Source organism: Thermobia domestica, chromosome 15, assembly GCF_964235325.1.
Source record: "Thermobia domestica chromosome 15, izTheDome1.hap1.1, whole genome shotgun sequence".
NCBI classification, from domain to species: domain Eukaryota; kingdom Metazoa; phylum Arthropoda; class Insecta; order Zygentoma; family Lepismatidae; genus Thermobia; species Thermobia domestica.
The window spans coordinates 27,391,714-27,404,625 of record NC_137468.1 but is presented as its reverse complement, the minus strand read 5'-3'; the positions used below and the strand labels follow the sequence as shown (position 1 = coordinate 27,404,625).

General features: G+C 37.4%; 1 protein-coding gene across 1 annotated transcript in view; it reads right to left on the bottom strand.

Annotated features, from left to right (window-relative positions):
- LOC145672143 (alkaline phosphatase, tissue-nonspecific isozyme-like) overlaps positions 1 to 12,912 on the bottom strand; it is a 689,601-nt gene that overhangs the window by 96,341 nt on the left and 580,348 nt on the right. The window contains exon 4 of the mRNA XM_081741467.1: positions 8,987 to 9,165. Within this exon, the coding sequence (XP_081597593.1) occupies positions 8,987 to 9,165 (179 nt within the window). The remainder of the gene's footprint in view (positions 1 to 8,986; positions 9,166 to 12,912) is intronic.

Below are 12,912 nucleotides of genomic sequence, written 5' to 3'. Positions count from 1 at the left end.
CTAGTGCTTAAAGTAACATCAGATGAGGTGGCGGTATGGAACAAATATGACCACTTAGAGCAATACTTTTAACAGAACCTAAAGAGCATCTCTATTACTGACATTTTTGCACCATTTTTGACGTGAAAAATCTATAGAAAGAAAAAGAGAGAGGGCACTAATTTGTAAATGTTTTACACGACACTATCATCAGCACAACAAATAAATATTCGTAAAATGATTTTGCTTTCCTAGGATTTGTTTGATCATATCGGCTTACTGAAACTTGGGATTTATAACAGTGAAACAACGCGGCCTTTAAGTGGATTAAAACAAGAAAACATATATATGCCCATATTCTTTTTCGTCTCGTTTTGAAGACTTTGTAGGCACTCTCCTCTCGTCTTTAGTATCTAGGTTTATTCCAATCTCATTTCCAGTTTCAAAAGCATCTTCTGGTCTGGTCTCGTGTAAGATTTTCTTATAAATGTAAACACAGGAGTCCAGAAAATGTTAAAAGAATAATTTGGATTGAAAAAAAGTCCTGTCAATGCCAGGGGTCGATCCAGGTTAAGCACTTTAGGTGTACGGTACGGTAGTTAGATTTTTTTTTGAGGAGAGGTTGGAATTGCTCGCACAACTGTTGAAAAAATCAAGAGCACAAATTCTGCCATTCAATAGGATAATAGGGACTTGTTATTTACTTTCGAAGCAGCAGCAACGAAATCTTTGATAATACAAAAATATTTGTTGACTCATGTGTAAAATCAGTTTTTTTTTTTCTACACGCAAATTTCAATTTAAATCAGTTACTTTTACCGGTATGCCATACCGGCCGATTTTCTAACTTTCGGATGCATAACCGGCTCGCTTTAAGCACTGTCCTAATCGCCACATTATACACTGACCGGGAAGACATACTTCTTTCACTCATCGCTATAGTGGATCGGACAGCCACACCCTAAACACTGATGCACGAATTTGGGGTTGTTGTGTCGAGTTCCCGAGCACTGGCGCACGAATTTAGGTTTGTTGCATTGAGTTCCGAACACTGGCGCACGAATTTGGGGTTGTTGTATTGAGTTCCTGAACACTGGCGCACGAATTTGGAGTTGTCGCATTGGGTTCTCGAACACTGACGCACGAATTTGGTGTAGTAGTGTTGAGTTTAGAATGGAATACTTTCTGCGACGCTATGTAGAATCTTGTTTCAAGTTTCTTCATTTTTTCTTCAGTGGTTTTAAGGATCATTTTTTTAACGTCAGTTTTTCCCCATGAATGGCAATCCACAAGACTATTTTGTCTAGTGTGTCAAGGTTTGTGTGTTGTATTAGGATGTCTTGAATCTAGGACATAGGTGAGAATTAATAATTATGTCATGGGGTTAGGAGAAGAACTAGTTGCGAGTTGTTTATCTTTTCTGTTCCATCATCTTGTGGAGGCACCCGCGGTCAACATGAAAAGAAGCATCTGTTTGGGATTTAGTTACATAAAGCTTGTTATTGAGGTTTTTCTTGTGTGTATATTTTGTTAGTTATTCCATCAGATTATATAGTGTTTGAATAACGTTTGTTTTCTGTAGCATATGTTCTGTGAGCTTTCGAATTGTTCTTCATAAAATGAGAACGAACGTGGAGGCTACGAATTTAGTTTTCATAGATTTAATTTTTTTACGAGATGAAGATTGTTAGCTTTGTACAAACTTCCTATGTGTTCCCTTCCATTCTTGGAATCGAGTCTTAACCAGAATCCCTTTGTTTCCCCTAACATATTGATATTTTTTTTAGAGTAAATCAAGTCTCTAAATAAAATCTAAATAAATCTTATTCTTGATTTGTATACCTTGCTGATTATTTTATTTGTCATACTTTTCTTAATCAAATGTTTAATTAGTTATATTGTTTTGAGATTTTTGTTTTTCAATATTTGTTTTGAAGTCAATACCGGTATAGTGTTTATTATGACAACATTCATAAATATTTATATGTTGATATGAACAACAGTCTGTATCATATGATATAATTTTCTTTGACCAGATATGAACATTTAACTTGTTAAGTTTCGTGGTCAGACACGTAAAAACATGTTTTTTTCTAGACAGTTCTGGTGTAATAATTAAAGAAGCCATTAATAGTCAGGGACGTACGCAGGAATTTATTTCGAAAGGGATCTAAAGCGTTTCGGGGGGGGGGGGGGGGTCCAAATACTACTTGAGGCTATGAAAATTTCTAAAATTCCCCTAAAAGTAGACTACATTTATAAAAAGGTCGGGATTTCTGGGGGTTCCGGAACCCCGGTACCCACCCCCTGCATACGCCCCTGTTAACAGTGGATGTATTTTCGATTATAAAGAACTAATTTTATGCAAAATAAAATAATAAATGCAGAAAAATCTTCGGAAAATACATCAGTTTAAATATATTTTATCTTGAATGTTATTAGTGAATATTTAGTGAATAAATTACGTTTTAATTAGTTCCAGAAATTCTGAAATAATGATTTACGGCTAATATGGTATATAGATAGTATATGTTTAATATGATTCCTTTACAAGTAACAGTTTTTTTTTGGTCGTATGTATGTTTGGTTACCTTTAATAGATTTAGAACAGAACTGTTGATATAAAGGGACAAAAACTCGAGTAGCACAGCATTCACAAGCAATCTGATTGGTAGCCTAGCTGTTTCCCGAGCACTTGTCCGCGCGTAGTCACCAGAACGGCTTTGCTTTCAGATTTTCATCGTGTTAGAAATTAAACATGAGGACAGAATATATTCATAAAAATAAACGAAGTGCAGTATACTGTACAGGGTGATCCATAATTGTGTGTATGATGTTTCGAAAACTGTAATAAAGAAACTAGCAACATAACTTGAACATAAACACATTAATTTCATACCTTTGATGATAAGAATTTTAATATCTGTTCTCCATGACATTCAATGCTCCATCTAAATCGTCACATGCCTGGAGACGAAGAGTAACGTTGTCACAAGCAGCTTAACCCGTACCCGTACCCGTATTAGCAGACCCGTACTAGTATCCTGTGGAACTATTCTGTGACAGTTTCCCGTAATTTGGCTAAACTGTGTATGTGATGTGGATACACGTTGTAATTTAAAACACCCCATAAGGAAAAGTCAGGTGGTACAAGTCGGGAAATCGAGCTGGCCGCACCACAGAACACAAACTCACACAAAGCACATGCTGTTCCAGAGACAACCGTTCCGCTATCCTGTTTGGTATACATTAACGGTTCTAAGTCCAGTGACCATTACCCCCACTTTCAGACTACATAGTGTTGCCATATCGAAACTTCTTTGTGCAGAATTACAAATACTACAGTAAATCATACATAATATACATAATTATGGGACACTCTAAAAGAAATATGTATCAGAATTGCATTGTGATTTTTTAAAGAAAGTACTCAAATTTCAATTGCAACACTAAATTAAACTTCTTAACTTAGCAAAGGATATAACCACCCAGAGAGCTTTTGTATTTGAATTATATGTGACCAACAATTACCATTATTTCACCGAAATTACCGATCATTAAGTGTAAGTAGCAGAAACTGATCCCGCAATCATACGTAATAAAACCCTCTCTGCTGGTCCACGGGATCTCGAGCTGGCAGAAGAGCCTTGAAACCTGAACGAATTTCACTTTAAACTTTAGGTCCACGTCTCATATAAAGTCGGTGCTGAAATGAGATGTTAAATTCCAAGCAACCAAACGCTTTAACAGCTGGAAATAAGGTTTATCGTGTTTTCACGTTCTTGCTTGATCCAATAAGAGCACTAATGCTCATATTTAGGGCATTTGTAAGAGAGAATAAAAGAATCTATTATTTGTTATAAACTAGCTGAACCTGAGCTCTCTACACAGCATATCATTCACATATGAGCATGAATCTCATTGTCATTCCTCACAACATCTGTACATGTCCCTTTATAGACAAAGCTGAAATACTCATGATAAAAAAAAAAAAAAAAAAAAGGCAAGGGGTATCGTAAAGGGGGGATCTTTTCAATTATTTTTTTCAATATCTCGCAACATTTGCAAGATTTGAGCCTACTTCCGCTTGGAGTTTTTAATTCATAAGTACGTATGATCAATGTAGTACGTAATAAGCAAATACATTACATACACAATTATTTATAATGTCAATGGTATATAGTGATCATTGGGCAAAACACTCCAAACAATAAAGATTCATCTTAGCCTGGAGAAATGTTTATCCTTCGTTTGTCATTATCATTTGGCCATGAAACAAATGCCTGAGAGATATACAACCCCTGTATACAACTATGTTGTGTTGGAACGTGTAACTCGTAGGATATGATGCTTTACTTTTTAAAACATTTCAACACTTTCATTGTACCCCTAAAAGTGTAATAAAGAAATAGTGGCCATTTTTAAATATTCAATTAGAACTGAACAATCTACACAACATTTGGAATCGTCCAGCGAAAACAGCACATTTCTAGCACTTGTGGTTTTCGAGATCTCATTGTCGGAAGGATTGGAGACAAACTTTTCTTTGGAGACAAACATGTAAACCTAGCATTCTATTATATAGACTAGCTGAACCTGCGCTCTCTACACAGCGCATCATTCGCATATGAGCATAAATATCCTTCTCATTCCTCAAATCTGTACATGTCCCTTTACAAACACAAGTGAAAAATGTCTTGATTTTAAAAAAAAAAAATCGGCAAGGCGTATCATAAAGGGGACCTCAATATTTCGCACCGTTTGCAAGATTTGAGCCTACTTCCGCTTGGAAATAAATCTTTGAGTTTTACGTCCCACGCTTATGCCGGTTAGGCTAAAGGAGACGGTGATGATGAGTAATGAATGAAATGGTGGAATGAAGAAAGTGGGAGGAAACGGGAGAACCCCGAGAAAACCCACGCACACGGTGTTTGTCCACCACAAAGTTCACTTGGCGGGGGCTGGGATCGAACCCGAGACCCCAAGCACCAGAGGTGAACGCTCTACCACTGAGCCACCGCGGCCCCTACTTCCGTTTGGAGTTTCTAATTCATGCATGACCAGTGTTTTCTTTCTTCTTGCACGCAGTATGTAATAAGCAAATAAATTACATACGCAATTAATTATAATCGCAGTTATATATGGTGTTCATTGGGCAAATCACTCCAAAAATAAAGATTCATCTTACTGCTTAAACTGGAGAAATGGCTATCGTTCCTTTTTCATTATTATTTGGCCATGAAATAAAAGCCTGAGACATATGCAGCCCCTATATACAACAACGTAGTGTTGGAATGTATAACGAGTAGGATAAGTTGAAAAAAATGAAATGAAATCTTTAAGTTTTACGTCCCACGGTTATGCCGGTTAGGCTAAAGGAGACGGTGATGATGAGTGATGAATGAAATGGTGGAATGAAGAAAGTGGGAGGAAACGGGAGAACCCCGAGAAAACCCACGCACACGGTGTTTGTCCACCACAAAGTTCACTTGGCGGGGGCTGGGATCGAACCCGGGACCCCAAGCACCAGACGTGAACGCTCTACCACTGAGCCACCGCGGCCCCGAGTAGGATAAGTTGCTTTAGTTTTTTTTTTAATTTCAACGCTTCCATGCGTACCCTAAAAAATGTAATAAAGAAATAACGGCCATGTTTTTAAAATATTCAATTAGAACTGAACAATGTACGCAAAATTTCCAATCGATCAATGAAAACGTCGTTTTTCTAGAGCCTGTAGTTTCCGTGATCTCATTGTCGAAAGGATTGTCCACAAACATATAAATTTCCACAACATATATTCCACAACATATAAGAACTCGGAAGATGGAAGTACAATTCATGTGCATTGATTTTTTAGAAGACTTATTAAAATACAAAGGCTTTGAACAACAATTTTATATCATAAACTTTCTGAAAAAGATCTAGTTAACTGATTTATTTAAAGTACTCGTACTTAAAATGTTTGTCTCTGTTAAACGTGAAATCACACATAACCGTAAATGAAAGATTTGAAAGCCATAGTTATACGTTGGAGTTGCTATTGTAGCATTGTAATGGATAGATAATTTAGGCTTGCTTTTAGGGAAAACATTAACACAGGGTATGGCAACACTGAGAAAGAAAGCAAAGCTACCGGCAAGGCTGGTACATACAAGCAAGCAAAAGCAGGCGACTAGTGCATCTCTGCCTCTCTTCCCTTTTCTTATAGAACGGCAAAGGACTCACAGGGTTGTAGAGCGGTTCCCATTGGGAGGAAATTTCTCCTACTGTACCATGTTCCTCACCCCTGCCTGCTCTCACGCCCTGCGCTTTTTCCATATCCAGTCCTCCATCCGTCTAACATCGATCTTTCAACGAAGGCAGCACTTCTCTAGGGCCCCGAAAGAAGAATTCTGGTTATAGTATTAGTAGTAATAGTAGTAACAGTACAAGAAAATGAATGAAGAAAAACTAGTGATTTTTGAATTCTTCACCGAAGCGTCCTTTTCGACTAACGTTAAGATTCGAAAATGTCATTTTGTGTGGCATCTGCCAATGAGGTTTCTTCTTCTCTACTCCGTTATTTTTCTTCTATTTTCTTTCCGAGAAAATCATTTTTTGAAAATATTTTTTTTTTAATACCCCTTCTACTGCTATCATGTATGAGAGCGAAACGCATATTTCTACTGTCTGACTTCATGTATTCACGTATTCGTTTTTTCTCTCCAGTGATTATACGACAGAATGTCGTATTCGCTTTCTTGTGGAAATGCAGTGGTCTGTAATTTTAAGTAGCCTACATAGTAGATTGAATTTTCAATATTAAATGGCGTTCTTAAGTTTCTTACCAAGAATTACTGTTCTTATTTTGCACTGAACCTACATATACTTCTTGGAATTGCTCCTATATGCTATTTATACATTGCTACACACTGAAAATGTAACGCCAAGGAGTGCAAACATTTCCAACTGAATATTATATGAAGTCATCATTGTATCCTTGCTCTCTCAGCAAGCCACACTGATAGGTGAAGAGGCAGGCAGAGAACCTGACATTGATTTAAAAAATAGTCCTACTCAATTCTACATATCGATCCTGACAACTCTGGAATTCTACAGGGTGTTTAAAAACAACACCGACAACGTTTGGGAGGTGATTCCTGACACCAAGATGAGACAAAAAATATAGACTAACCTGAGTGCAAAAATGCTTCTTTTTGGAGTTATAGGCTGGCGATAACATGGAAAACACATTCCAAGCATTTACATATTATAGGGTTATGCGATTTCAGTTTCTATATAACTTTACTGTTCCCACCGATACATTGAAACAAGTACAACATCAAGGATGTTATAAAATAGAGAATCTGCCCATGCGTATCTTCATCATATGAACTCAATGAAGCCGAAAAAAGCAACCGAGCATCGTCTGAGCCGGCACGTCTGATTAGCTACTTTCATTTCCGCCATGATTGTTGGCCCGGAACATTGCAATCTTAGTGGCGCAGAGTGGGCAGAGTAGGTGTGGCGAAACTGTGACGTATGGCTTCACGATTTTGTTGTATGGGCATATCCTCTATTTTATAACATCCTTGTATAGCATCGTCTCTGATTTCATGGGCAATGAGAAAGTGGTTTTCGCAAAGGAAGAAAGATTCGACTAGAGCATGCACCGTAGTCCATCTGTGACCCCTAAGTTTGGAATAGTTGCCGGCAGGGGTGCCCATGGGCAGGCTTTAGGACGCAGGGTGCACCAATGAGTTATTTGGGAGATAGTTCTTCATTGAAAATGTCGGAATCGAACTTTAATTATACCATAGTGACATTTTTACGAATGCTGAGACAAGTTCCAAAGTTGAATAAAAACAAGTTGTCTACAAACAAGTTGGGCACTGCTGCAGCAAGCCGCTGTAGATACGTCGTTGCTTTAGAATCCTTAGTTGTCGATGTGGCAAAATTGTACAATTGCTTTACCAATGAGGTTGATAGCTTCCTTTAGGTCAAGATACATGACGGAAGAAGCTCATAATTTGATACATTTTTGTAATTGTTCGTAAAAATCATAAATGTTGTCCTGTATGGTTGTGAAACGTAGTCGCTTACTCTCATGGAAGAACGTAGAATGAAAGTATTTGAGAACAAGATCCTGAGACGAATATTCGGACCCAAGAAAAACGGGAATGGGGAATAGCGGAAACTTCGTAACGAGAAATTGCATAATTAGTACCGTTCACCAAACATTGTTAGAAATTAAATGAAATCTTTAGGTTTTACGTCCCACGTTTATGTCGGCAAAGCTAAAGGAGACGGTGATGATGAGAAATGAAGGAAACGGTAGAAGGAAGAAAGTGGGAACAAACGAGAGAACCCTGAGAAATCCCACACACACGGTTTTTGTCCAGCACAAAGTAACTTAGCTCGAGCTGGGAACGAACCAAAGACCCATGCACCAGAAATGAACGCTCTACCACTGAGGGACCGCGGCCCCCCAAAAGCTTGTCAGAGTCATCAAGTCTATGAGTCTCAGATTGGCAGGTCATGTAACCAGAATGGAAGAAAGTCGGAGGGCTTTCAAAGTTTTAACTGGAAGTCCGATTGGAAAACGACCATTAGGAAGACCTAGGCATAGATGAAGGACAATATTAAGATTGACCACTCAGAAATAGGAATACAAAGTAGAAACTGGATCCAGTTGGCTAAGGATAGAAGTCAATGCAGAGTTTTTTGTGAACGAGGCATTGAACCTCCGGGTTCTATAGGCCATAGAATTACCTTTTCAAAGACAAATTTCCTTTCTGCAATCCAACTACAAAAAGAAATACTACCTATAAACGACAGGTGTACGAACTTATTATGTTATGGATTGGCAACATTGACTAACACACATTAATGTAACTCTACCTCATACGCCATTAAAATTGCACGGCTTGCATTAGATAGTTTTATCCTCTATTTTCCTTAAGACAACACTTATGATATCAATTACATTTTCCGTAATTATCTGTAAGTGATGTAAAGAGAAACTTACGTTAATGTTTCTACCAGGATCGTCCTCTACAAGCTGCCTGACGATGTCCTTGCAGGATTTCCGCTGTCCCGGAGGAATCTTGCTATCATCCTCCCAGTAACGACTCGCTGAGTGCGCGTAGAGAGCAGCTGGGGTCCCATGTGTAATGCGAGTGTTGGTGACAATCCCTGTCGCTTTCCCTGCAAAGACAAAACCATCGGTTGAGCTTCCATACACACCAAACAACTTCTATAATTAGTCATAACTTTGATATTAATACTAAATAGATTGACATGTACATTTCCTGAGGGAATCGTATGGAGAACCGTAAAATATAGTAATCTCATAATTGCAAGTATAAGCACGTTTTAAGTTAGATTCAGAAACCAGAAAATTCAGTGCCGTAGAAACAAATCCGCAAACTGGGTCTTATCTTATTTCAAGTCAATATAGTGAGAATGTTTGAATCATTCTCTCCAGGACCCTATTTTATATTATTCTCTACAGTGGCGTGTCTTGAGGGGAGTCACATCGGTAAAAAAAAAAGTTAAAATTTATTGCCACAACTTACAGGGAATAAAGCTTACCAAACATACTAACTATTATATGATATAAAGCTTTCTGAAGCAGTATGAACCTTTTTCTTCCCTTAGTAGTTTTTCTTTCCTCAAGAGGCGCTATTTGTCTTTTTACACTTTCCTTGGTCTAAACGTCTTTCTCCAAAATTTTCCGAATTAACCTCATATAACAGACCTAGTTAAAAGATATCGGAAACAAATAATATCCGAATATTTCAGGTCCAAATCCGGATAAGATAATTAGTCAGATTTATGGGTCCCTATTTCAGGTCTGGATTTCAGATCTCCTTTCTGGATATTCAGATCTGGGAAATTCAATTCCTCTGAAGTCCGATTAAAAAAACAAAAACAAATAGGACTTCCCTAAGTTATACACTCAGCACAAAGTATCCATGTAAATGGCTTTTCTAATTCTCTTTAACGTGTTCGGTAACCTATAACTATCTTGAATGTACGCATTGTGAAGTTTCTTCTATTCACAAATTTGCTGCTCTAATGTTACACCCAATCACATTTCGTTTCTTTGTTTTTCTTTTTATCTTTCTTTCTTTTCTTTTTCCTTTTCTTTTTTTTAAAGAACATTTTCCATAATCAGCTAGCTCTGAAGTTTTTCTTAGCAATGAAAAAATCAGTGGAAATGTCCATTCTGCTTGTTGTATAGAATGCATATGAAATTTGGTTGCTAACGTGATATAGGAAACAGAGACTGTAAGTCTCTGTTTCCTATATCACGTTAGCAACCAAATTTCATATGCATTCTATACAGCAAGCAGAATGGACATTTCCACTGATTTTTTTTATTGCTAAGAAAAACTTCAGAGCTAGCTGATTATGGAGAACACTTCCTTTTGCTCATGCAATGGTCCTAACTACTTGAAATTTGCGATTAAATTCCGGACTTTTACTCGTGCGCTTAAAACAATGACCGGCATTTTTACAGGACATTTCAGTTTTTGACCTCCTTCTCCGGTGCCCGGGAGACTTCAAAACCGGGCGTTAAATATTCAGTAATTTTTCCTCTCTACTAGTCCTATTCTCTATTCTATTCAGATTATTTTGGAGTGACGAGAGGAATCGCTTGTCGATGAACAATGTTAAAGCAGAGCTTGTATAATTCGCTTTGATATCGACCTGTCGTGCGCGTAATTTGTGAAGTTGAAGGCAGGAAAATGTACTAAACTTATCAAATCTGTTAAAGGTCAACAAAAGTACATTTCCAAGAGCGCAGCTAGCACTGCTTCATTCTCAGCTACATCTTCCAATTAAATAATGCATCCAAAAAAAATCTCTTAAGTTCTACGTCCCACGTTTGTATCGGCTAGGGTAAAGGAGACGGTGACGATGAGAAAATGAATGAAATAGTGGAATGAAGAAAGTGGGTGGAATCGGGAGAACCCCAGAAAACCCACGCACACGTTGTTTTGTTCTCCACAAAAGTTCACTTGGCGCGAGCTGGAATCGAACCTAGAACATCATGCATCAGAGGGGAACAAGCTACCAGGAGCCCCTCCGTGTCTAAGTGGTTAGCGTACGCGCCTTTGGCGTGGAAGGCCCGGGTTCGATTCCCGGCGGGAGCTCATGTGGTTCGGATTCCACGTTAAACAGTAGGTTCACGTCTCATATAGCCTCGCTGCTGAAAAGAGACGTAAACACAATCAATCAATCAATTTATGAACAAGCTACCACTGAGCCACCGCGGCCCCATAATGCATTCAGATCCAGTAAAACTCTATACTGTAGGCATTATGAGACATTACCAGTTGCAGCGAAGCTGGTAAGACTTATTTTTGAAGTATATTTTGTGCATTCCATAATTATATTGCCAATTATATTTGGTTTTTTGTTCTAAATACAATGTATTATTGATGGCAAACTACAAAAATTTCATATACGGACTCAAGCAAAACTAGAATAAGTAAGTTTAATAAATACTTCAGAAGTAACTAAAGTTATTTATTACATTCGAACTCCGAATCTTCCAGTTTTATGTGAAGTAACCACTTTAAGTTTGTTCACAACTTTGATATCACAATCTTAAGAGTATACGTACTTCAGTAAGGTGTCCGGTATTCCCATTTTCAAAAAGGGGGCCGCGGTGGCTCAGTGGTAGAGCGTTCACCTCTGGTGCTAGGGGTCTCCGGTTCAAACCCTGCTCCCGCCAAGTGAAATTTGTGGTGGACAAACACCGTGTGCGTGGGTTTTCTCGGGGTTCTCCCGTTTCCTCCCACTTTCTTCATTCCACCATTTCATTCATTACTCATCATCACCGTCTCCTTTAGCCTAACCGGCATAACCGTGGGACCTAAAACTCAAAAATTTCATTTCATTTTTTTTTCCCATTTTCAAAATATGGCGACCCAACTGTAAGACCGAGGAATGAGTGTGTGTTTTAACTAACACATTCTTCCCGTGCGATGAATGGGCATTTCAGTTAGTACACCATGAAAGATAATTTTTACCCAATTGTATTTACTACTTTTAATTATCAACCTTCAAGAAAGAGGGAAAAATGATTTAAAAAAAAATAATCTCCCCCAAAAAATTTAATTCATAATTGTGAAAATGCAGATTACCTAGAAAGAAATTAAATGTTAAATAAATATTCAATTCTGAATTCTAGAAACAAGACAAAACACTTTAAATGTAATTATTTTTGTTTACATTTAAAAGAGAGAAAATAAAGAATGAAATCTCTATTTAACTCGTCTTTCCGGACTTTTTATGTTTCCTAGAAACACATTCATTCAATGGTACGATAAAACCGGATGTGAGTAATGGTCGACTTTTGTCTTTGTCTAGCAGAATCGTCCTGTATATATAGGCGAGAGAGAGAAAGAGAGAGACTGAATACAAACGCGAATACACAGATCCCACTCGCATATAGATATATGTTGACACACATATATGTATAGCTCCACTACCACCGCACAAGAAAGACAGAACAAAACGAAAAAGTGTCGGAATATCTATATGAGGTTTCTACCTAATTTCCTATATCAATAACGCAAAGCTAAAAATATTTTTTTAAAAAAAGTCAACAGAAATATATATATATATATATATATATATATATATATATATATATATATATATATATATATATATATATATATATATATATATACAGAGGGTTTATTAATTCGTGTGTCAATTTCATTTGTTCACTGTGCACAAGTGGTATACACAAAAGCCGTGCAATTTGGTGTAACTTTAGATGAAGGACATAAGTTTTGTTTCGTCATAGCAGCATGTCACTTGTACTAAAGATTGAAGAGATATAGGGTCAAAGGTCAAATTTCGATTTTTTTTCCTTATAGGATTGCAATAGTAAATCCTGAAAGAGCCTGAAGAAAACGTAAATCGAAGTGA